This window comes from Equus przewalskii, chromosome 9, assembly GCF_037783145.1.
Source record: "Equus przewalskii isolate Varuska chromosome 9, EquPr2, whole genome shotgun sequence".
Taxonomy (NCBI): domain Eukaryota; kingdom Metazoa; phylum Chordata; class Mammalia; order Perissodactyla; family Equidae; genus Equus; species Equus przewalskii.
In genome coordinates, this window is record NC_091839.1 from 24,271,051 (window position 1) to 24,298,273 (window position 27,223).

At 41.5% G+C, this 27,223-nt stretch overlaps 1 protein-coding gene across 1 annotated transcript; it reads right to left on the bottom strand.

The window, feature by feature from the left end:
- Nucleotides 1–24,798: 24,798 nt before the first annotated feature.
- Nucleotides 24,799–25,707, bottom strand: LOC103555545 (vomeronasal type-1 receptor 1-like). Its single transcript, XM_008527163.1, has one exon. The coding sequence runs from the start codon at nt 25,705–25,707 to the stop codon at nt 24,799–24,801; it is 909 nt and encodes a 302-aa protein (XP_008525385.1).
- Between the last annotated feature and the right edge of the window lie 1,516 nt (nt 25,708–27,223).

Here is a 27,223-nt window from a genome sequence, read left to right on the forward strand (position 1 = left end):
AATGTTGATCCCTTAATGTGTGATTAAGGCCCCACCAAAAAACCTTAATTCTCCTACACGGATCTAATAGACATGGTCTAAGCCGAGGTCTGCTGACCTTGGCACAATTGACACTTTTGGGTGGAAGATTCTTTGTTGTGGGATGTAGGATTTGTTTTGAATTGTAGTTGTGAGTTGTAGGGTGTTTCATGGCATCTGTGGTCTCTACACACTAGATGCCAGTAGCATCTCCTTCACTCCAAGTTGTGAAAACCAAAAATGTCTCCAGACATTGCCAAGTGTTACCTCGTGAGGACATAATCATTCTTGAAATGAGGACCACTGGAAGCCAATATACTGTATTTCAGCTAACTGGAAAGTATCTTTTTGGGGTTTAACCTTCTACTTCGTACCAGACTTAAATCAAAATAACATTGGATTAAAAGGGCATGGAAGGGTGTGAATAATGTCAAGGGAGAGGAACTCTCCAAATAAGAGCCCCGCACCCCAGAACCAAACCCACTGTGCGAGTACACGGAGGGCAGGGGAGGACTCAGCAGGAGGAGAGGAGAGCTCTAATAACCTTGTTTAAAAAAATGTTCTCAGAGTATAAAATCTGGCTAGGAGATATCCAGATGGAGAATGTTGACATCCATAATTAAACTGTTACCGACAGAATAGCAACTATGCATATGCAATTTTCACAGACTGACTAGGTCCTGTAGGAGGAGTGAGCATAGATTAAAATTTTAATACCCAGATTGAAGAAGTGAATTATTTCATTACTTCCAAAAGTCAAATTACAGCCTGGGCTATTCTGAGTGGCATCGTCGGATCCAGATTTCTGTGATGGAACTGATCCATAACTGTGGTGTCCAATATGGTAGCCAGTAGCTCCCTGAGGCTATTGAACATTTGAAATATGGCTGCTGACATATGTAGAAAGGATAATATTTTGGATATATTAACTTAAATAAAATATATTATTTAAATTTATTTCAAAATTTTCCTTTCCTGTTTCTAATGTGTCTTTCAAAATTTGAAATTACTTATGTGCCCTCTATTCTATTTCTACCTTCTCTTGATGAAGAAGATGGGAAATTGTGTGCTTTCTGATGTCTTGTTTCTCCAGACAGCAGACTAATCTGCTCCAGATTAGTGTTCCAGTAGGCAGGCCCAGGAGGAGACAGCACCCTCATGAGTGTGGACACTTCTTCCACCTCAGCTCAGGGTGAATGATGATTTCAGTCTTTTGTCCAGCTAGCTTTGCAAATGCATTTGGGTTTCGACTAAGTCGCCTTCATATTTGTGTGCTCGTTGCTCTGCAGTGGGAATGGTATGTAATCAGGGCACATTAACTCTCTGTATTGGTAAGCGTGAATGATTTTCAGGAAACAACACCCTCAAATGTTCTCCTCCCCATGCCCAAGCTGAAGGGCATCCCTTACACATTGGGGAAGAACCTCTGAGTCTGTTCTTGATTTTCTCACAAGATACCTGACACAATCATGTCTTTTTTCTTAGACTCATGGGAAAACAAAAAACTCTGTAATTCCAATTTTGTGGCTGAGTTGTTGATTTGGGAAAGGACAATTGGGCAGTACAGATGGAAAAAACAAAGTTCAATATTTCAAAAATGATTCTGTCTCATATGTTCTACATTGCTTCCTCCCTTCTTTCAATAAATGTTTACTAATTAACTAGTTAACTATGGTGAAGCAGGGTCTGTATTAATGTGGATCATTAATTTAGTTTTATTGGAATTTTCAGGAAAGAATTCTATGGGAAAGTTTTACCCCTTGAAGAAAGAGCAGTAATAAATGGGCTAAATTGAAACAAGGCTATTTGGGCCATGTTCTCTGTCCCTTTGCGAAAGTACTTGCTTTCTCTCCACAGTGGATATAACTTCGGATGTGGTACAGTCAACACTCACATCATTTCTTGTGACCTGAGCAGGGTGAGATGTGCACGTATCAAAGAGATGCAGAAAAAAGCATACAGAGAGATTCAGCTTTGTATTCTGTGTCCTTGGATCCCCTTGGTTCACAAGTACTGATAGGTGGATGTGGGAACCAGCCATGAATGCCCATTGGCAGCATTGAGCACTTGCATGTGATAGTGCTCAGAAGAAGCGTGAATCATGGATATGAATGGCCTTTCAGATGTCCATCTCCACCTGGTCCTGGTTTATCAGGTCAGGGCACAGGCTGCTTGTTCTAACATGACTTCAGGGATAGAACCAACATGAGCCTCAGAAGGGAACCCTATGGACCAACAACAAATGACTTCCGTAAGCTCCCTCATGACTTGGCAGAATAGAAGGTGCTGGCTTGTATATGACACTCTGAGAAGGATTGTCGAGAACAAAAATATCTAAATCAGATTTCACCAACACAAAAGAAAATTTATATGGAACAGAACAAGATTTCACAGTTGATATTGTGGATTGGTATATGTACCAAAACAAATGCATTGTATTCCCACCCAATGCAGACATCACTGATTCTGTGACCCATTGTAAGAGGCACAGGGAAGACAGAGAGAGTGAGGAGGACTTGGTGTATGCAGTGAGGCTGGGCTGGGTGTCTGGTGGGTCTTGTCTGGCATCCCAATTTTAGTGCGTAACACATGACGCTAAGCTCACATAATCCACATTAATCATATACCTTTCTTTAAACGACATCACAAACTTAACACAGAGTTTACATGCGATATTGAGTCAGGCATTATTCCCAGTACTACAGGGTCAGTCAGGGAGGGAAGCACATGCTGCAGTGCTCAGGTCCAGATTCTACAACTGGACCCAAACTTACAACGACAACCACATGTACTTTTACCATCCTTCACCTGGGGACCTGAGCACTGGGATAAATCATTCATCCTCATGGCTGACCACATTCAGTGGATGAAAATCACCTGTGGGTGATGGTGGATTAGAATCACTGGGTCCAGGATCAGTGATGATCCCATATCAGTGAAAATCCTTAATCAGAAAGGAAAATGAATCATTATAAGGTCAGCTGGAAAATTTGAATGGGGTCTGTGGATTGAGCAGTAGTGTTGTATCAACTTTGATTTCCTGAGATGAAGGGCAGTGTGGCTGTTGTAGGAGTGTCTTTGTTGCAGGAAAATCACACTAGAGGATTCAGGGATAGCGTGAAACCTGTCAGGCAGGTTGCTCTCAGGTGCTTCAAAAGAAAACTGTTGATGATGAGATTAAATATAGAGAAAACAGGTGATGGAGTGAGTGAACTAAAATGTTAATAGTAAGTCTGTGTAAGGAACATGGGGCTTTATACTCTTCTTGCCACATTTCTGTGTATTTAAAAGTATTTTAAGCCAATTATTAAAAATCAATAATGATGCATTACCACTACATTTTTATTTGTAAAAAAGGTTCTATACTCCTAAATATACCTTTACTATTGGCTTTCCCTAAATCAACTTGAATTACTTTCTTATGATAGTCATCCAACTTTCACTGGGGTGTTGTTATCTTTATAACAGTTAATTATCATTTTATAAAACAAAGAATTTGCCCAATATGGTGGAAAAATGCAACTGTAATTAAGATATTTTAAGATAAATACAAGTGAGATGATTTATCCATGGCAGGTCTACATGGCAGTAGAAGTGAAATGAAGTCTTTTCAAGAAAAAGTTTGCTTCCTGCAACTCCTTGTACTCTGTGGGGTTTCTGGTGCCCACCACCCACCCTGTCTACAAACCCATAGGACACCCAACCCCTGGGACAACCACACACTCCCCATGGGTTTCCAATAAGCTTTTCACTGAGAAATTGTTATATTTCTGTCTTTTGTTCCCTATGAAGTAGCTCTTCGTATTTTTATTCTATTTCTAGGGCTTGTTCTTTAAATTTTGTTTCATCCACACTATTTTAATTCAGTTTGCATATTTATAACTTCAAAGAACAGTATTTATTGTTTGCCCCTTAAAATATAACTTGAAGGACATTTCCAAGAACACAAAGTTATTGAGAATAGTATCATCACCCCACCCACACATCTCAGGAACAAACTTGTCTACTTTCAACCATCATTTACCTTGGGCAGATTGAGTTGAGTCCAAAGCCCCTTACAGTCCTTCCCCAGGAGAATTTCAAAGTTATAATTAGGGCCGTCCCAGTGGCACAGCGGTTAAGTTCACACATTCCACTTCTCAGCGGCCTGGGGTTCTCTGGTTCGGATCCCGGGTGTGGACATGGCACTGCTTGACATGCCATACTGTGGTAGACGTCCCATGTATAAAGTAGAGGAAGATGGGCATGGATATTAGCTTAGGGCCAGGCTTCCTCAGCAAAAAGAGGAGGACTGGCAGTAGTTAGCTCAGGGCTAATCTTCCTCAAAAAAAAAATATAAATAAAGTTATAATTATACTCAGGCTAGGAACAGTGGGGTATTATTGTCTAGAGATATACTATGATGCATTTATGGAGGATAACCTTGCAGCAACTAACCCAATGTGTTCAAAGGGGAATGAACCAAAAGGCGCAGAGCTCACAGAATGACTGCTGTAGAACTGCTTCTGTGTTGCCTTCAGGAATGTTCCACTTGACCACTTCAAATTTCCTCTCTCCTGTTGCACACCTAAACCTAACTAGTCATCATTAACTCCAAGAATTATAAAGAAAATAATGATTATTTGAGAGCGTGAACAAAACAAAAATGTTAAAAATGGCAGCTTGGTGGGGGCTGGCCCGGTGGCCGAGTGGTTAAGTTCGTGCGCTCCGCTGCAGGCGGCCCAGTGTTTCGTTGGTTCGAATCCTGGGCGCGGACATGGCACTGCTCATCAGGCCACGCTGAGGCAGCATCCCACATGCCACAACTAGAAGGACCCACAACGAAGAATATACAACTATGTACCAGGGGGCTTTGGGGAGAAAAAGGAAAAAAATAAAATCTTTAAAAAATAAAAAAATAAAAAAAAAAGATCTTATTAAAAAAAAAAATGGCAGCTTGGTGGATGTGGTTGGACTTCCAATATGATTCGTACATCCAAGCCATATCTGTTCCAGTCTTTCTTTCTTTCACTGTGTTAATAGCCTATCTACACATACTTAAGTGGACAGCTCTGGACCACATCTATATGGAGAGGAGGGATGAAAACATGTCTGTGAGTTTCTGCCCTGGACCTCTTTGTCCTGAGGGGCTGAAGTGGCAAAGATGCCCACCACCAATGGGATTCCAGTGCATTTGCTGATGCTGAAATTTTCCAGGGCTCCTGTGTTGAAGCGTGTGTGTCCAGGGCACAGTTGGGTATCCTCATTTTTTTACAGAGAATTAACCATCTCTTGCAGGGCATCCAATAGAACTTTCTGAGATGATGGAAATGTTCTCTGTGTTGTACACAAGGGATGACACGAGTCAGATGTCAGTATTGAGCACTTGAAATGCAGCTATTGCCAATGAGGAACAGAAGTTTTAATCTTACTCAGTTTTAATTAACTTACATTTCAGCGGCTCCATGTAGCTAGTTCCTACCATATTGGACAGAGTTTGGAGGAAGGTGAAAAGATTTTCCCTAGAGATTTGGGTTTCTGGTTCAGGAGATAGCACCTGAGATTGTGGACAGTGATCCAGGGCTGGCATTTGTGTCAGGGCAGGAACAGGTCAGAGTTGATGGAAATGGCTGGGATCCCTTCAGGTGCACCCACTCTTTCTAGGTGACACAGAGACTATGAATTTCAGGACTTCAGTTTCTCAAAACCACATTTCCTTGGTCTCCAGCCTTCTCTCCCTCAGAGAGAGACACATGCACTCCCTCTCACTCTCTCATACACTCACTCACAATCTTAGTCACATTGAAGCTCGAAGTCCTGTTACTTTGGAATGTGAGTTCATTTGGACACAGCGTCTTTATTGAAGCCGTTAAGTTAAAATGACGTCATTAGGATTTTCTCTAATCCAACCTGACTGGAGTCCCTCTAAGAAGAAGTTAGAAACTCAGAGAGACACCAGGGATGTGCACACAGAGGGGAGGGCACAGTGAAAATGTGACCATTGGCAAGCCAAGGAGAGAGGCCACGGGAGAAACCCACCCTGCCAACACCTTGACCTTGATCTTCTGTCCTTCACAACTGTGAGAAATAAATCTTTTGGGTCTGGCTCCATGGCCGGGGGTTTAAGTTTGCGTGCTCCGCTGCGGCGGCCCAGGGTTCGGATCCTGGACGCGGACATGGCACTGCTCGTCAGGCCACGTTGAGGCGGCATCCCACATCCCACAACTAGAAGTACCTGCAACTATGATATACAACTGTGTACGGGGGGATTTGGGGAGATAAAGCAGGAAAAAAAAAAAAGATAGGCAACAGTTGTTAGCCCAGGTGCCAATCCTTAATAAAAAAAAAAAAGGAAGATTGGCAACAGTTGTTAGCCCAGGTGCCAATCTTAAAAAAAAAAAAGAAAATAAATCTTCTTTTATGCCACTCAGTCTGATGTGTTTATTTATTTAAAATTTCTATGTATTATATTTATTTTTGTTTTTATTTATTTTTTTAAATTGAGATTCATAATAGTTTATGTCATTGTGAAATTTCAGTTGTACATTATTTCTTGTCTGTCACCACAGAGGTGCTCCCCTTCACCCTGTGTGCCCACCCTCCACCCCCCTTCCCCTGTTAGCCACTGAACTATTTTCTTTGTCCTTGTGTTTGTTTATATTTTGCAAATAAGTGAAATCATCTGGTGTTTGTCTTTCTCAGTCTGGCTTATTTTGCTTAGCATCATACCCTCTAGGTCCATCCACATTGCTGCAAATAGGATGATTTTGTCTTTTTTAATGGCTGAGTAGTATTCCATTGTATATGTATACCACAACTTCTTTATCTAATCATCAGTCAATGGGCACTTGGATTGTTTCCACATCTTGGCTATCATGAATAGCGCTGCCATGAACATAGGGGTGCATATGTTACTTTGGATTGTTGATTTCAAATTGTTTGGCTGGATACCCATTAGTGGGATAGCTGGGTCATATGGTAGTTCTAGTTTTAGTTTTTTGAGGAATCTCCATACTGCTTTCCATAGTGGCTGCACCAGTTTGCATTCCCATCAGCAGTGTATGAGGGTTCCCTTTTCTCCATACCCTCTCCCACATTCGTTGTTTTTTGTGTTGGTAATTAGAGCCATTCTGAGTGGTGTAAGGTGATACCTCATTGTAGTTTTGATTTGCATTTCCCTGATGATTAGTGATGAGCATCTTTTCATGTGCCTCTTGGCCATCTACATATCTTCCTTTAAAAAATGTCTGTTCATATCCTCTGCCCAGTTTTTGATCGAGCTGTTTGCTTTTTTTTTATTGAGTTGTGTGAGTTCTTTGTATACTTTGGATATCAACCCCTTGTCTGATAAATGATTTGCAAATATTTTCTCCCAGTTGGTGGGTTGTCTTTCCATTTTGTTGATGTTTTCCTTTGCTTTGTACAAGACTTTTAGTCTCATGTAGTCCCATTTGTTAACTGTTTCTTTCATTTCCCTTGCCCAAGTAGACATGTTATTCAAAAAGATGTGGCTAAGACCAATGTGAAAGAGGGTACTGCCAATATTTTCTTCTGGGATTTTTATGGTTTCAGTTCTTACATGCAAATCTTTAATCCACTTGGAGTTAATTTTTGTGTATGGTGTGAGATAGTGGTCTACTTTCATTCTTTTGCTTGTGGCTGTCCATTTTTCCCAGCACCATTTATTGAAGAGACTTTCCTTTCTCTATTGTATGTTCTTGGCTCCGTTGTCAAAGATTAACTGTCCACAGATGTGTGGTTTTATTTCTGGGCTTTTGATTCTGATCCATTGATCTCTTTGTCTGTTTTTGCACCAGTACCATGCTGTTTTGATTACTATAGCTTTGTAGTATGTTTTGAAGTCAGGGATTGTGATGCCTCCTGCTTTGTTCTTTTTCCTCAGGACTGCTTTGGCTATTCGGGGTCTTTTGTCATTCCTTATAAATTTTAGGATCCTTTGTTCTATTTCTTTGAAGAATGTCATTGGGATTCTGATTGGGATTGCTTTGAATATGTAGATTGCTTTAGGTAGTATGGACATTTTGACTATGTTTATTCTTTCAACCCATGAACATGGAATATCCTTCCATTTCTTTATGTCTTCCTCAATTTCTTTCAGTAATGTCTTATAGTTTTCAGCACACAGGTCTTTCACCTCTTTGGTTAAGTTTATTCCTAGGTATTTTATTCTTTTTGTTGCAATTATAAATGGGATTGTATTCTTGATTTCTTTTTCTGCTAGTTCATTGTTAGTGTATAGGAATGCAACTGATTTTTTAAAGTTGATTTTGTACCCTGCAACTTTGCTGTAGTAGTTGTTTATTTGTAGTAGTTTTCTGGTGGATTCTTTGGGGTTTCCTGTATATAGAATCATATCATCTGCAAATAGCAAAAGTTTCACTTCTTCCTTTCCAGTCTGGATTCCTTTTATTTCTTTTTCTTGCCTAATTGCTCTGGCCAATGCCTCCAGTACTATGTTGAATAGGAGTGGCAAGAGTGGGTACCCTTGTCTTGTTCCTGTTCTCAGAGGGATGGCTTTTAGTTTTTCCCCATTAAGTATGATGTTGCCTGTTGGGTTCATTGTATATGGCCTTTATTATGTTGAGGTACTTTCCTTCAATACTCAGTGTATTGAGAGTTTTTTTTTTTTATCATAAATGGATGTTGGATCTTGTGAAATGCTTTCTCTGCACCTGTTGAGATGATCATGTGATTTTTGTTCCTCATTTTGTTAATGTGGTGTATCACACTGATTGATTTGTGGATGTTGAACCATCCCTGCGTCTCTGGAATGAATCCCACTTGATTGTGGTGTACGATCCTTTTAATGTATTGCTGTATTCAGTTTGCCAATATTTTGTTGAGGATTTTTGCATTTAAGTTCATCTGTGATATTGGCCTGTAGTTTTCCTTCTTCATGTTGTCTTTGTCTGGTCTTGGTATCAGGGTAATGTTGGCTTCATAGAATGTGTTAGGAAGTGTTCCATGTTCTTCAATTTTTCAGAATAGTTTGAGAAGAATAGGTACTAAATCTTTGAATCTTTGGTAGAACTCTCCAGAGAAGCCATGAGGTCCTGGACTTTTGTTTTTTGGAAGGTTTTTGATTACTGTTTCAATCACTGTACTTGTGATTGGTCTGTTCAGATTCTCTGTTTCTTTTTGATTCAGTTTTTGGAGGTTGTATGAGTCTAGGAATTCAGCCATTTCTTCTAGGTTATCAAATTTGTGGACATATAATTTTTCCTAGTATTCTCTTATAATCCTTTGTATTTCTGCAATATCTGTTGTAATTTCTCCTCTTTCATTTCTAATTTTATTTACTTGAGCCTTCTCTCTTCTTTTCTTGGTGAATCTGGCTAAAGTTTTGCCAATTTTATTTATCTTCTCAAAGAACCAGCTCTTAGTTTCATTGATCCTTTTTACTGCTCTTTTTAGTCTCTATTTCATTTATTTCTGCTATGATTTTAGTTATTTCCCTTCTTCTGCTGACTTTGGGCTTTGTCTGTTCTTTTTCTGGCTCTGTTAGGTGCATTTTAAGATCACTTATTTGAGATTTTTCTTACTTGTTGAGGTTGGCTTGTATTGCTATGAATTTCCCTCTTATGACTGCTTTTACTGCATCCCATAAGAATTGGTATGATATAGTTTCATTTTCGTTTGTCTCCAGGTATTTTTTAATTTCCTCTTTGATTTTTTCAATGATCCAATGGTTGTTCAATGGCATGATGTTTAGTCTCCAAATATTTCTGACTTTCCCAGTTTTGTTCTTGTGGTTGATTTCTAGCTTCATACCATTGTGGAAAGAAAAGATGGTTGGGATGATTTCAATCTTCTTGAATTTATTGAGGCTTGTCTTGTTACCCAACATATGGTCTATCTTTGAGAATGTTCCATGTGCACTTGAGAAGAATGTTTATTCTGCTGTTTTTGGATGGATTGCCCTATATATGTCTATTAAGTCCATCTGGTCAAGTGTTTCATTTAGATCTATTATTTCTTTGTGGACTTTTTATCTGGATGATCTGTCTATTGGAGTAAGTAGGGTGTTGAAGTCCCCTACTTTATTGTGTTCTGTCAATTTCTCCCTTTAGGTCTGTTAATAATTGTTTTATGTATTTTTGTGCCCCTGTTAGGTGCATATATATTAATAAGTGTTACGTCCTCTTGGTAGAATGTCTCTTTTATCATTAAATACTGCCCCTCTTTGTCTCTCATTGTCTTTTTTAACTTGAAGTCTTCTTTGTCTGATAAAAGTATGGTAACACCTGCTTTCTTTTGTTGGCCATTAGCTTGGAATATCGTCTTCCATCCCTTCACTCTAAGCCGATGTTTGTCTTTGTAGCTGAGGTGCATTTCTTGGAGGCAGCATCTTGTTGGGTATTTTTTTTTTTAATCCATCCAGCTACTCTGTGTCTTTTGATTGGATAGTTCAGTCCATTTACATTTAGAGTGATTATGTTTATATGAGGGCTTAATGCTGACATTTTATCTCTTGTTTTCTGGTTGTTCTGTTTCCACTGTTTCTCTTCCTTTGTATTTCTGACTGCCCTTTCATTTTCTTGGTTTTCTGAGAGGGATTTCTCAGTTCTCTCTCTTTTTGTGAATTGTAGCTCTGCTCTGATTTTTTGGTTAGTGGTTATCGTGAGGACTGCATGAAAGATATTGGAGATGAGATAGTCCATTTTCTTATAGCCTCTTATCTCCATTAATCTAAGCAGGTTCCTTCATTTTCCTCTCCCCTTCTGAGTAATTGCTGTTATGTATTGTTCTGTTTTTAATTTTGTGAGTTTGTGGCTGAGTTGAAGTGTTTATCATTACTTTTGATGCTTTCTTTCTCTCTCTCTTTTAACTTGTAACTGAGCCTTTGCTTCCTTGTTCTGGTAGACAGCTGCAGGTTCCTGCTCATGTCTGTCTATTTACCTCCTTGCTCAGAGCTTTGTAGACCTTTGCCTTTTTGTTGCCAGTGTGAGGGCATCTTTAATTATTTCTTGTAGGGGAGGTCTAGTGGTGATGCACTCCCTCAGCTTTTGTTTATCTGGGAAAGCTTTTATTTCTCTTTTGTATCTGAAGGAAAGTTTTGCTGGATAGAGTATTCTTGGCTGGAAGTTTTTGTCTTTCAGTATTTTTGAATATATCATTCCATTCTCTCCTGGCCTGTAGGGTTTCTGCCAAGAAATCTCCTGAATGTCTGATAGAGTTTCTTTTTTAGGTTATTTTCTTCTTCCTTGATGCTCCTAATAATCTCTCTTTATCCCAAACTTTTGCCGTTTTTACTATTATATGCCTTGGGGAGGGTCTTTTCACATTGATAAAGTTGGGCGTTCAATTAACTTCATTTATCTGTAAGTCTCAAACCATATGTTTGGGAAGTTCTCAGCAATTATTTCTTTGAACAAGCTCTCTGCTCCTTTCTTCCTCTCTTCTCCCTCTGAGATACCTATAATCCTTATCTTGCTTTTCCTAGTTGAGTCAGATACTTCTCAAAGAATTTCTTCATTTTTAAATAATTTTAGTTCTATCTCCTCCTCCACCTGTAGAATTTCTACACTTTTGTCCTCAAGAAGACTAATTCTTTCCTCCATAAGATGAATTATATTTCTTAGTGATTCTACATTATTATTTATTTCATTAATTGTGCTTTTCACATCCAGAATTTCTGCTTGATTTCTTTTTATAGTTTCAATCTCTTTGGTGAAGAGATTCATTTTATTGCTGAGCTCCTTGAATTGTCCTTCTGTGTTCTCTTATAAGTTGTAGAGTTTCCTTATGATGGCTATCTTGAATTCTCTGTCATTTAGGTTGTATATTTCTGTGTCTTCAGTGTTGCTTTCTGGAGAATTGTCATTTTCCTTCTGGTCTGAATTGTTGCTGCAGTTTCTCATGGTGTTTGATGAACTAATCTTTCGTCGGGGCATTTGTGGTATTCTTAGGACGCAGATTCCCCCTGTTACTGCTAGGGGGGAGCAGGAGAACTGTTTCTGGCCCCACCTCATCTGCTGGAAGCTGTAGGGGTATTATGGGTGCTTGCCCCAGCCTGGGATGTGTTCAGGCACATGTGTGGACTGTTCTTGTCGGGTGGAGCTTCCTCGCTAGACTAGGGCCACTCTTTGGCCCCTCAGGGGTGCTTTGGGTTCCCCATCCCCACTAGAAAGTGATCATCAGTGGGCTCAAGGCCACCACACTTATTCCTGCAGCCCCCCGGGACACATTCCCTCTTTGGGAGCGCGGCTGCACTTTGAGTGCTTGTGCGTGCTTGGGAAGTGTTTGCTCCAGCAGGGAAATCTGCTGAGGTCCCTGTTTATGATCTGCAATCTGTGGGGCCACTGAGCTGGAGGGTGGGGCTTCCCTGCTGGGATCCAGGCTATGGCTGCTCCTTTAGGGCACAGGGATGTGGTGGGCTCCCTCTCTTCATGGGAGAGTGACCACGAGCACAGACTAAGGGTTACTGCCTCCTCCTCTTATGGTCGCCCTGCTGCATGTTCCTACTTTCCGGGCACTTGCACCAGGTTGGAAAGCATTTGTGTGCATGCATGGGGCTACTTGGGGAGAGTAGGGTGTGCACATCTATCTCTGACACTTCCTGAGGGGCCAGACCATCCACCCTTAGATGTATAGCTGCGTATATCTCTCAGGCATCCTGTAGTGCTGCGTGGGATTCCTCTGTTGATCCGTGAGTGTCCATTTAGCTGTAGTTCAAAAGAGGTAGAGACGAAGGGAACAGCTCACTCTGCCATGTTGCTGACATCCTGATGTATTTATTAAGGCGGCCCTAGCAAACTAATACAGTTACACAGAGGAAAGTTATTGTCCTGCCTGCTTCCAGGTCATCTTAGGACAGTTTCTAGTATTTTCTCAAGAAGTAAACAAACTTCTGGAAATAAACTTTGCAATCACGGAGGAAAATCTTTGGTAGAAATGATCCTGCCCACTCAGAGAGGCTTTTGAGAACATTTCTGAGCAGTTGTTATTCTTTTTCTTGATCTAGATATGAGAAGTTTTTACTTCCTTTGTCAGCAACTGGATCTGTGACTATATTTCCTATGGAAAGATGTTAATCCCTTCATATAGGATTAAAGACTCCCCAAAAAACCCCAGTTCTACACAGACCTAATAGTCATGTTCTAAGCCAGGATCTGCCAACCTTGACACTACTGACTTTTTCAGGTGGAAAATTCTTTGTCGTAGGAGCTGTCTTATGAGTTGCAGGATGTTTAGTGGCATCTGCAGTCTCTACCCATTAGATCCTGGTAGCATCTCCATTACTCTGAGTTGTAAAAGCCAAAAATGTCTCCAGATATTTCCAAGTGTTCCCTGATAGGAACAAAATCATTCTTCAAACGAGAACCACTGGAAACCAATATAATGTATTTCTGTCAACTAGAAAATATCTTTTCAGGATTTAACATTATACTTTGCACCAGAATTAAATTAATATTGGATTAAAATGGCATGGCATGTGTGAATAATGTTAGAGAAGAGGAACTCTCCATTATGAGCCCCTCATACCAGAACCAAACTCATTGTGCAAACATGTGGAGGGCAGAGATGACTCAAAACGAGGAGAGGAGAGTTCTAAATAACCTTGTTTAAAAAAATGTTCTCAGAGTCTAAAAACCAGCTGGGAGATATCTAGATAGAGAATTTTGACATTCATAATAAACTGTTACTGACAGAATAGCAACTATGCAAGTGCAATTTTGACTATGTCTTGTAGGATGTGTGAGCATAATTAAAGTTTTAATACCCAGATTGAAGAAGCGGATTCTTTCATTATTTTCAAAAGTCAAATTACAGCCTAGGGTGTTCTGGATGGCACTGCCCAATCCAAATTTCTGTGATGGAAATGATGATCCATTTCTGTGGTATCCAATATGGCATTCACTAGCTCTATGAGGCCATTGAACATTTGAAATGTGGCTGCTGATACACAGGTGAAAATTTATTTCACTTTTTTCATTTTCCTGTTTCTAATGTGTCTTAGATAATCAAAATTACTTGTGTGTTCTCTCTTCTATATCTACCTTCTTTTCACGAAGAAGATGGAAAATTGTGTCCCCCTCTGGCATCTTCCATTCCTCAGCTCTGCTCCAGATTGACATTCCAGCCAGGCAGGCTCAGCAGGGGGACTGAACACACTCTTGAGTCTGGACCCTTCTTCACCTCAGCTCAGGGCCAGGGATGAATTCAGTCTTCTATTCCAACTTGTTTTTCAAACTTCTTTAGAAAGTTCTTTAGATTTACACCATGTCGCCTTTATATTTGTGTGTTGCTCTGAAATAGGAACAGCATGTAACTAGGGCACATTAACTCTTTGCATTGCCAACCTGAAAGATTCCAGGAACCAGCAGCCTCAAATGTTCTCTTCCCCAAGCCCAAGCTGAAGGGCATCCCTTGCAGACTGAGGTGAGAACCTCCGAATCTGTTCTTGATTTTCTTACATGACACCTGACATAATCTTGCCTTTTTTAGAATTGTGGGCAAACAAATAAAATCTCTGTAATTCCAATTTGTGGCAAAGAGGTTGATTTGGGAGAGGACAATTGAGCAGTACAGAGGGAAAAAACCAAAGTTCAATATTTCCAAACTGATTCTGTTTAATATGTTCTATAGCTTCCTTCCTTTATCCCAAAATGTTTACTAATTAACTAGTTAACTACGGCGACGCAGGATCTGTGTTTCAGGTGTCATGAATTTAGTCCTAGTTGGGAGTTCAGGCAAGATTTGTGTGAAAAAAGATTTATCAGCTGAGGGAAGAGCAGTAATAAACCAGCTAAAATGAAACAGGGCTATCTGGGTTGTGTGGTCTGTCTATTGTGAAAGTACTTCCTTTCTCTCCACAGTGGATATGACCCCAGACGTGGCACAGCCAACACTCACCTGATCATTTCCAATGACCTGAAGAGGGTGAGATGTGGGTGTATCAAACAGATGCAGAAAACGCATGCTGAGAGATTCAGCTTTGTATTCTGTGTCCTGGGCTTCCCTCTGTTTGCCAGTACTGAGAGGTGGATGTGGGAACCAGACATGAATGCCTATTGGCAGCAACTTAGACCCTGGACTTTCATGGGATAGTGCTCAAGGAAAGGTGAGTCATGGATATGAATGGCTTTGTGGATGTCACCATCTCCCACTAGTCTTGGATTATCAGGTCATGTACACAAGCTGCTTCTTCTAACATGACATTGAGGATGGCGCCAACATGAGCCTCAGAAGGGAAACCTCTGGATCAACAACCACGTACTTCACTAAGCTGCCCCATAAGTTGGCTCAGTAGAAGATTCTGGTTCATGTCTGACACTCTGAGAAGAGTCATTGAGAACAAAAATATCTAGATCATCTTTTACCATCCAAAAAACAAGTTTGCGCAGAGCAAAAGCAAATTTCAGAGTTGATATTCTGGATTGGGATATGTACCAAAACACATGCATTGTATTCCCACTCAGCATGGCCACCACCGATTCTATTACCAATTACAAGGGGCACAGGGAAGAGAGAGAGAATGAGAAAGACTTGGTGCATCCAGTGAGCCTGAGCTGGGAGTTTGGTAGGTCTGGCATCCTTATTGATTGTGCTACACATATAGCTACATGTATCCATCCTTAAGTTTATCCTTCTCGAAGAAATACACCTTAATTAAATCGTAAGATTCAGAGGCCATTGTTAGGTTCCAGAGGGATAAATGAATTGGAAATGAATGTCCAAAGTTACAAACATAACTTATTCTTCAGGAAAACAGTGCCCATCTTCACAAAATATTAAGTAAAAAACACAGGAAGCAGTACACTGAAGTGCTAAGTAGCTTTGGATCCAACAATCTGGGTCCTGGGTCCTGACTCCTCAGTCACTAGTGCTGTGATATTAGAACCCACTCTTTTTTTTTTTTTTGAGGAAGATTAGCCCTGAGCTAACATCTGCTGCCAAGCCTCCTCCTTTTGCTGAGGAAGACTGGCCCTGAGCTAACATCCGTGCCCATCTTCCTCTTAGAACCCACTCTTGATCTCTCACAACCTTGCCCCCTGAATCGTAATGTGGGGAAAATAATAAGACCTCAGGTTAGAGGCAGGAGAGCAGGGAGTAAAGAGTCCAGGCTCTGGGGTCAGAAAGCTCTCCTCTCTCTGGATCACCCACTTAGCAGGTTAGCGCAACCTCAGAAATTTTATTCACCACTCTGCATCACTTTTTCACACTTAAAAAGTAAAGTAAAAACTAAAAAAAGAACACGCATCATAAGTTTGCTGTGAGCATTCAGTGTGGATTTCAAGTTAATTGTTGATCAGGATGTCTGGGACAAAGGAAGTTGTCCTTTACCATTAGTAGAAACCATTGTTATTGTAAATACTGTTCATGTTTTGTTTTCCATACTTACCCCTGGCAGGAAGGTGTGGAAGGAAATAGAATGCAGAGCCAGGCACCCAGTTGCATTCCCACCTCACTAGGATCCTCTCTCGCTTTACCCACTAGATGAGCCATGCTGACACTCTTTCCATTGAAAGCACAAGGAATACATTTCTGCATCACACAGCAATATGGATTCTTCTTTCTTAATGGAATTCCCATCTTCCCACCATTTCATGTACTTGCTCCTTCTCAAACTCAATGTCCAGTTGAATGTCAGCTGCTCATAGACACCATCAATCACCCTAAAAATTGACCATACATCATTCCCTTCCTTCCTCTCAAAATGGAATTCATACCCGTTGCTCGTTCCTCTTTATTGTTTCCCTTCCTAATACCTTGAAAGCTTCGTGAGGACTGTGGAGAGATCTCATTACCCACTGATAGAGCCTCAGTCCATCATCATGTGTGGTCACAATGAGCTCCCGTGAGCATTGCCTCCTGCTATACCTTCACCACACTCAACAATAGCAGAGGAATATCCATGTTGTTACTGGTAAAGTTGAATGTGGTGGCCTTCCTTCCATTTCTGTGTGAGCCTGGAGTCCAACACACTCATTCACCAACATTCACTGTGATCGTTCCATATCCAAAGTAAAAAAAAAATATGAAAAAAGTGTATCTGGTGCCCCGTGTTTGTGTGAATCTGCCTGTATGTGTAACTGTGTGTCTCCGGGTGCTTGGGACATGCTGTCACATGATTTGACATCCAAGCCCCCATATCACAACGTGGGTTTTTTCTCCTGAAATGGTGTCACCTGGTAACCTCTTCAGAAGTCCCACCCTATCCTCAATCGCTTTATGCAGCAATTCCTCCATGCAGTGCCGTTAATAAATCTGTACTACAAGACAGGTACTATGAGAAATTGTAATGTTCTGGTCTCTCCTTAAAGTTACAATTACTTGTATGAGTCCGTGGCTCTCTGGTTTGTTAAGTTTTACTTTAGTCCCAGTGAATTCCACAGAAAGTTGTTTATTGGCCAAAGAGCTGACCTGACTTTCATGTCCCATCGATCCTCACATGACCTCCCTGGGATGCCCTCACAGTGCTCCCTAAACCACAGCTGCAGAGCATCCCAGTGCATGAGGTGCTCTCATGCCTCTGCACCCTCCTCCCACAAACATGGCCCACCGTCTTCTTTCTATGGGGCTGAGGGTTTACTGAGGTGGGTGATGTGGTCAGACCTGCTGGTTGTACATTCTGTGGGACACAGAGATTGATCCCACAGGTGAAGTGTCTCCCTTATACCAATAATCACCAGGTAGAATGCAGAAGGACATACCTGCTTGGCGTAGACCGTGACCACGAGCTCCACAGAGTCACATATGGGGGCACCACCACAGCCAGAGTAGAACCCAAACATCCAGAAAGTGCCCTGTGATGTCACAGGAACACACATCTCAGTGTCTGCCTGCCCTCAGGAACATCCCTTCACCCACAGGTATGGAGGAACCAGAAAAGGAAGGTTGCTTTCCGTGTATTTGGACAAGCTGGTGCAAATCATTCTTGAAAACAAAAAGGCCCTGAAGCCCTATTTTCTAACCAGTCTTCTGATGACACAGCTCTGCTTCACTAAACAAAACTGAGAGGCAGTTGTGGCTCTCTTGTGCCTGAGCACTTTTTGCTCCACTGGCTTTCTCATTCCTTCTGGAGTTTTGTAAGTGCTGTGACTGAGAATGCAAACAATAGAGGGGAAGCAGCAGGATTTAATTCTGATGCTGAACCAGCTGAGGACTGTGTCACTCAGCACAGGTGAGAACATAGATTAGAGCTGGTTTGTGGACCTCCTAGGAGAGAAGGAGAAAGCCCACCTAACAGAGCTCGTGGTGTGTTGAGGGCAATGGGCAAACGAGCCTGGAATAGGCCCTGGATGGAGGGACACATGAGAGTCGGGGAAGGTGGAAGGACTTTGCTTACAGTGTGTAATCACTAAACCTTTTCTCAGAAATCGCCACTGATGGCATCTTGGTCTTAGCTGTGACTACCACTTTTGCAGCCTTTTTCAGTATTGGCCTGTCTTAGCCTGTCCTGACTGCTATAAAAAAATATCACCAATGTGGCTTAGAAATAAAAGAAATTTATTTCTCACTGTTCTGGAGATTCAGAAGTTCAAGACAGGCTGCAGCGTGGCCGCCTTCTGGGGAGGGCCCTCTTCCTGGCTCAACGCTGTTGGCATCTGACTCTGTCCTCCCCTGGTGCAAGAGGCAAGGATCTCTCTGAGGTCTCCTTTTTACACACTAATCCCATTCATGAAGGCTCCACCTCGTGACCTCCACACCTTCCAAAAGGCCACCTTCTAATACTATTATCTTTGGGGTTATAATTGCGACATACAAATTTTGGGGCGACACAAACATTTAGACTATCGCATGGCCCAAGGTACATTGCACCATATCTCCAAATATAAAGTGCGCTTTTGAATACCACAGAGAGTATTGTTCCAATTCCTTACTTCCCAACATTCGCATAATTTTGGCAGACTTGAAATTTACCTGGACTTCGTCTCACTGCCAATTCTTTTTTTTCTCTCCTCTGCGGCCTCAAGTTAAGGAAGGACAGAGGGGTGTGTTCCCATTCAAATGTGGAGACAAGAATCTGAGCCACTTACAAGCACAACACAAATAACACACAGAAGAGTGACACAGAACATCCTGGAAGAAATTGTTGAGGTGACTGCATCCTACTGAAGTGGGATTTGAGAAATTAAAGACGTGCGTGTAATTCGAGGGCAGACTATTTCTCTGTGTCTATTTCTATTTGTACATGTGTGTGTGTATCTGCCACTGGATCCTATTTCCTGTTTCAAGATTTTTAAGTCATAACCCAAACTCTGCATACCGATTTGTCTGCCAATATTCACACCCAACCCCAATCTCTTGGGTCTGAGAAAATGAGTAGACTCTTTTGCACATGGTTGAGGAGTTCAGAGGCTCTGGCCATACAAGGTATGGCACAGACTCCAAGAGGAACTGTCCCTCTTTCTCTCATTGTCCGGGACTCTGGGGCGCAGGGATGTGCAGTGAACCTCATGATTCTGGTCCCATTTTGAAACACACTCCAATGCATTTCCACCTTCTACCTGCCAGCCAGGGCATGAGTGGGGCAGCTCTGGACAAGGCAGGGTTAGCACCTGTCCTGCCCAGCGTCCGCTCCAATCACAGCCCTGAGTTCCTTTCCTGCTAGAGACCCCTTCCCTCCTCTTCTCTGTCCTGAGATTGAACAGGAGGAAGCACTCACCTGGCTGGTCCTTGCTCCAGAGCCCTGTGCAGAGAAGTGTCAATCAGGATGGGCCATAGTTATAGGGACAATTTTCTGGACTCATACCATCTGCAGTGTCAGTGATGCTGTCTCCACGGACAGTCTGGGCTCTCTTTAATTTGGAGCTAATCTTACCCTCCTTGTAAATCACCTTCAGCAGCTGCTGGTGATTAGTGACAACTCTTGGCAATTATTGAGATCTACACGAGCAGCTAAGCAGAAGGCAGGGCAAGTTTTCTATGTTCCCTGTGGGAGAATAAGTTGAGAATGGAAGTCTTGCCTGGAGGTAGAAGAGACGCTCCAAAGAGCATCAGGAGCTGCCTTCACTCTGCTCCCATTGGGCATTTTCTTTCACACGCTTTCACTTTTCCAAAACCATCCCAAAGTTTGCTCACACTCAGCAGCAGCACGTTATCTGAAGGCTGATCATTCACATGAGTTTAAGTTCCACAACACTTGCCATTTATGGACTCAGGTCCGTTTAACCTGGAAAATACCCCATTTGAAGCAGTTTCCCCATCAGAACCTTGGGGTCACCCTCATGTCCTTGTGACTCTGCAAGGAGATTGCAATTTGATCAAAGTCACCCATGGAGTCCTGCTCCTTGAGACTCTCACTGAACTGCCAGCCTGTCCCTGGGTTCTGGATGATGAGCACTGGAAAGAAGCATTCCTGGACACAGGAGGGATTAGGAAAAAACATTAACTAGGAAATTTGTAGAGACAGTATTTAATTCTTTAAAACTGATCATTTGATTTATCAATAATAGTTGGAAATTATTATTGATAATTGGATCTTGGAAACAAATGCCCTCTGCTGGCCAGTGGGCCTGATGTTTCCATTCTGAGAGACCGTGGAGCAGAAGGGGCACAATCAACCCTCTCCATGAGGCTCCTTATGCAGTGAACTGATGCGCTGGAGGCAGCAGACACATCCACGTTTCAGGCAAACCGGGTGCTCAAGATGAGCCAGCAGATGGGACGTCCACTGCTTCTTTAAAGGCTCCAACGATGGCCCTGGCCCCCGTCTGGGCAATAAAGTGCATGATAATGGTTTTAATGTGTATAGTGGTTATTCATCACAGGGATTTGTCATCTGTAAACACATAGAGATACTGTGGACCTACTATGTGCCATCGCTATGTCAAGGAAATGAAGATCTAAGCAGAATTACTCATGGCCCTGGTTGGGATACTTGAAATGCTGGTTGGAATGAAAGACAGGATTCATCCTAAGCTTTCAGCTGAGGTGCTGAAAGGGTGTAGGTCTGGGCTGTCCAGCGTGTAGGCCCCAGTCACATGTGGCTGCTCAGCACCTGACACAGACTCCCCTGAACTGAGAGGTGCTGTGGGTGTTGAATACACACCATATTTCAAACATGTAATAAGACAGAGAGAATGTAATCTATTTGTCAAAACATTTAAGAATTGATTACAGCTTGAAATGACAATATTTAGTGTATTAGAATAATTTAAAATGTTTCTTTTCACTTTCTTTAATGCAGCTACTAGAAAATTTATGAAATTATAATTAGATCTGTGGGTCATGATCCCTTTCTATTGGACATTGCTGCTCTAGACTCAGAAACCCTTCGGTCACCTCAGCTGGACCTATCTAGCTTTGGTAAAATGCCTAGGAGAAGCTGAGAGAATGAGTAAATCAGTGGGAGAAACACAATTCGTCATCTCATGTAGTTTGTCAAGCTATGATAACTAAAGAAAAGGAAGACACTGTCACTTCTCCAGCCTGTATATAAAAGCGTAGTCTGCCTACTGTTCCTTGGGAAGAGGATTCAGTCCAATGTCCCTAAATGGACACACTGTGCCTGATATTGAGTTGACCTCAGGTGAGATTTGCTGAATTAATAAACTATTCTATTCCTAGGACCTTGCTGTGTCATATCCGCTCTTAGTGGAACTCTGAGAAGTGAATAAGAAATTCTATCAAATTGGACTCACTTCAAGTGCACTGGCTTCTCCTGTGGCCTCCACTTGCTTCCACTGGCAGCTCAGTTCTGGATGAGAATCCTGCACGAGAGGTTTTATTTGACCTGGTCCCTCCTCCCCCACTATTCACATCCCACCTCTTTTCTCTAATTCAAACAGATTTTGATGCAATTCTGCCATATGAGATTTTTCCTGAGGACCTCAACCTACCACTTAACTTTACCACTTAAAAAGGAGAACAATTTATCTTGAGAATTCCTTTATTTTTATTAATATGAGTGACACATTGCTATATTATCATTCCAAATTAGATCTGGAATTTTATTACTCTTGATGACTGTTCATTTGGGATAAGGACAGAAATTCTTAAAACCAAATTTTGGGCATCCATTTTAATCCTCAACAAATGAACACAGCTTGTTTCAAATTCTTCTTGCTCACAAATGTAAAAGCTCCCGATATTTAGGTCAGGAAATTAGTAAACCTACATGGAAGCATTTCCTAACACAACACTCACTGTATCACAATTGTGTCTTCCATTTTACCCATGGCTGTAAGTCCTTGTTAGAAGTTTGGCAAATAAGCCCCCAAACCCACTTTCCACCTTCTGCAATCCCCACGTGATCTCTTGCTCTCACACACACCTTCCTTCTCACATACCGGTTCTGGAGTGTTCTCTCACATGCAGCTGCACACACATGTGCCTTCTCATGTGAATGTGCTCAACAGTAGTTGACCGCACCTAGCTGCACATGCCCACAGGATTTCAGTCTCACCCTGTTTCTCCATTTTCCTCACACAGAAAGTCTACCTTAGATACATACATCCTCTCTCAGCCAGCCCCAACTCTGCCTCATGTTTCCCTTCAAGCAGAAATGCTCTCTCTTCTTCAAACTCATCTGTTCTCTCTTTGCAGATGCCTATCATCTCTTGGTGCGTCCCTAGGATTGTCCTTGCTCCCAAGTGGGATCCAGCACCCACTTCCTGCCAGTTTGTTGGGCACGTTCTTTACTGTGTTAAAGGGAAACCCACTCACACATCACATGATGCCCCAGATCAGGGGTCTGCAAACTAAGGGCCAGAGTACGTGGCTTGTTTTTGTAAATACAGTTTTATCAGAACTCAGCCACTCTTGTTTCCATACTATCTATGGCAGCTTCCACCTACAAAGTTTTAAGTAGCTGTAACAGAGACCACATGGCCCGTGAGCCTAAAATATTTACTTTCTGACCCTTTAAGGAAAACTCTGCTCCCTGCATCTCCTTGTCCTCTGAAGGACATCTAGTGCCCACTACCCATCCCATCTGCAAGCCCATAGTGCCCCTAACCCGGGAAAGCCACAAACCCGCTGTGAGCTTCCCACAGGCTTTTCACTGAGAAATTGTTCTTTTTGCTGTCTTCTGTTTCCTATTGAACATGTCTTCATGTTTCTATTCTGTTTTTATGGCTAATTCTTTAACTTTATGATTCATCCACATAAGTTTAATTCAGTTTGCATATTTATAATTTCAAAGAGCACTATTTAACATATGCTGCCTAAAACACAACTCTAACGGACATTTTCACTCAACAAAATTAGAGACAATAGTATCATCACCTCACCCACACACCTTGAGAACAACATTGTCTACTTTCAACCATCGTTTACCTTGAACAGATCTAGTTTTGTCTACGCTCGCTCACAGTCCTTTCCCCTGGAGAATTTTAAAGTGATCATTACACTCTGGCTAGGAAGAGTGGAGTGTTACTGTTATGAGGTATACTAGGATGCATTTCTGGAGGGAAATTCTTGCAGCAATTAACCCAATGCCTTCAAGAAGGAATGAAAAGTAGAAGTACAGCTCATGGTATGACTGCCAGGGCATCGCTTCCGTGTTTCCTTGAGGAATATTCTGACTGACGACTTCAAATTTCCTCCCTCCACTTGCACACCTAAACTTCATTAAGCATCATAAATCCAGACGTTATAAAGAAAATAGTGATCATTTGAGAATGTGAACAATACAGAAATATTAAAAATGGCACTGTGGTGGACGCAGTTGGATCTCCACTCAGATTCCCTCTACCTGGGTGGTGCACTCAGCTCCATCTGCAATGATAGACTCACCAGTCTATAAAGAACTGCCCCGGTCTAACAGCAACATTCTGACCAACTATGGAACGGGAGAAAATCTTTGTGAATCTTATACTGAGAAAAGATAAATATCCAGAATGTATAAAGTACTCCCAAGACTAACAACAAAAGATAACTCAATACGAAATTGGGCAAATGATTTGAATAGGCACTTCCCCAAAGATATACAAACTGTCAATAAGTGTATGAAAAGATGTTAACCATCGTAGGTCATTGGGGAAATGCAAATCACACCACAATGAGATCCCACTTCACACCTGAAAGATGGATATACAGTGATCCAAAAATGGAAAAGAACAAGTGTTGGCAAGGATGTGGAGAAACAGCAACACTTGTACATTTGTGGTGGGGATGCAAAATGATGCAGCAGCTGTGGAAAACTTTTGGTGATTTCTTAAAATGTTGAACATAGAACTAACCTATGGCACAGCAATGAACTCGTAGGTAAACATCCACAAGAACTGGAAGCAGGGACTTGAGAGATATTTGTACATCCGTGATCATAGCCATGTTATTCACAAAAGCCAAAAAATAGCAGCAACTCAAGTGTCCATCAGCAGATGAATGAATAAATAAAATGTTGTATATATAGACAATAGAATAGATTTCAGCCATAAAAATGAACGAGATTTTTACATATGCTACAACATGGATTGGCCTTGAAAACATGCTTAGTGGGATAAGGGAGACACAGAAGGACAAATACTAAATGGCTTCACATGTAAAAGATACTGGGAACAGGCAAATCCATAGAGACCGAAAGTAGATTAGAGAATATCTTGCGCTGGGAGGAGAGAGGAAGGGGGTTTATTCATTTATTGGGCATGAGATTTTGTTGGGTAAGACGAAAAACTCTTGATACAAATAGTGGTGATGACTACACAACATTGTGAATGTTTATAATGCCACTGGATTGTACACTTATCAATGGTTAAAATAATGAATGATGCTATGTATATGTATAACAATAAAAAAGGTTATGAAAATGGGTAACGTAAATGATTACTATAAGGATGTTATAGAAACTAACTTCTAAATATTTACACCTTCAACAGTGATTTCAACAATTCAAGAGCAGAAATTAGGAGCTCTAGGATCCCTAAGGATCAGCAGTAAGGGGCTAGAAGTAGGGAAAAATAAAGCCAAAATATGAGAGATCAGCATCAACCATAGATGAGTATCTAAAAAGTTATTGATGCAAAAAGTAAAAATGGAATTCAGCATGTAAGGGATGATAAAAGTGACCATCAGCATCAGGATGGAGTGGGCAGCTCTGATCTCTGGGGGGCGCTCGTAGTTATCATTGGAGGTGTGAATATGCTGCACTCTCTTGTGGTGTCTGTGCAGGAGAAGGACCATGGAACCACTGGACCAGATGATGAGGCCAATAAACATGGCATCAGAGATGGACCACAAGATGACAATCTGTGCAGTGAAACTTGAGGATGGACAGAACCACTTCCCTTGGAAGTCAGTATCATTTTCTGTGTCTTGTAGACCAGTGACCATTACAGGAGCATAGATATGCATTACGAAACTGAGCATCCAGCAAGTACAACAGAGTGGATCAATGATCTTGAGAGCTCTTCCTCTGAGCATCATCCACGCCACTCTGCCAGGGTTGAGAATAAAGACCTGATAGGTGCTCAGTACACAGGGGAAGCACACATTGGTGTTGCGAGCCACTCTGTATAGATAACATCCAAATTTGCACCCAAGGCTTGATAGAGGGTTTCTGAAGAGAGAAACTGCCATTGTATGGGGAACCCCACTGGAGAGGAGAACGAAGATATTGGCCACTGCCATGTGGGTAAGAATTGTATGTGTAGGCTTCTGCCTTTGGCCAAGCAAGATTGAAGAAACATTACGGAAAAAGAGAAAGCTATTGGCCATAGTTCCAAACCCCGACTGTAAAAGAAAGATAGTTTTCACAGCAACTTCCCCTGTGGTTCTTAGGACCTCTTCCTGAAAAGACATGGAAATGACTTCAGAGTGGCCTGGAGCAAAATGTGGTTATGCCAGTGATGACGTGAACTGTCTTCTTAATAGCCAACATTGGAAAAGGATTCTTGCTCTTTTCTTCTGAGAAGGGAGATGTGTCATACTCCAAAGGAGGGGCCCAACCTAGAGAACATAGACCTGATACCAGTTATACTTTTCACCATTCCTATTTTGTATTTATTTCTATTTACTTTTATATTTTGATTCTCCACCAGAATGTAAGGTCGATGATTTTAGAAACTATTCCTGTCTTTTAAAAAAATATGGTTGACACATAATAGGTGGTAAATAATATGTACTGAGTATATGAGTAATTGACAGGAGACAAAGACATGAAAGCACTGTACCCCCTTAAAATTCATGATCATCCCGCCTATTGTAATAGGTGTTGAGTGACATCACCAAGATGGAGACAGGACTTTCCTTCCTCTCACAGATGCAATGAATTTACCTACACATTAATCAATTTCCTCTGAGAGAAATCTGGAAGCTAGTTTATTAACTTTCATCAATTAGGTGACTGAGAAAATGTCCATGTTGAAATGGGTAGGAAAGGCTGAGACACACTCTCATCATCATCCCAGCCCATGGCACAGAACCCTACAATCAGGATGAAAGCTCCAGCTCTCTGCTTCTCCCAGAGAAGTGAGGGTTTGAACCACACATGGAGCACCTCATATTTTAGGGCTGCCACTAGAGGAAGAGGCCCTCCAATTGGCTAGCTCTGATAGTCAATGGGTCTTTTCATTCATGAGTCCCACAGGACTATAAGAAATAAAAAAAAGTAGTCGTCAAAGGGGCCTCCTAATACTCCCCATGGCTATACCTCCAGGTTCAGTGGAGAGGGAACAGGGGAAAACACCCATTGTCCAGTTTCTCACTGGAAGGAGTTTGACTGCATACTTTGCAGGCTCTGACCAAGGATGTGGCTTCTAATCAGCCACATCAAGCAGCTGGCTGAGATGCTCCCAGGAGCCTAAAGCAGCAAGTGGACAGTTCCCCCACATTCTGCCTCTGGCTTACTCCAAAAATAAAATCATCTCCAGCTTCTCCCTGGAAGGAAGTTGTCCACACATATGATGCCCCAACATTTGCAGCATCTACCCAAGGGAAGATGCCTCAAATCACATAGCCCCAAGAGCCAGTGATAATCAGAATTCATGAGTCCCACAGGACCATATGAAAAAGGCCGTTTACACAGTCACACATAGATTAAATTTGAAGAGATGAAAAAATATATTACATGCAAATGAAAACAAAAAAAGCTGGAGTAACTATAATTATGTCATAAAACATTGACTTTAAACCAAAAACTGTAACAAGAGACAAAGAAGGTCATTATATAATGATAAAGGGGTCAATTCATCAAGAGGATAGAATAATTTTAAATATTAATAAACCCAACTTTGGAGCACCTCAATATATTAAGCAAATATTAACATCTCAAGGGAGAAATAGACAGCAATAACACAACAATTATACAACAAAAAAT

What these genes read in the sequence shown, in the direction of transcription:
- LOC103555545 (XM_008527163.1), bottom strand. Translation starts at nt 25,707, where the DNA reads ATGTCTTTTCAGGAAGAGGTCCTAAGAACCACAGGGGAAGTTGCTGTG.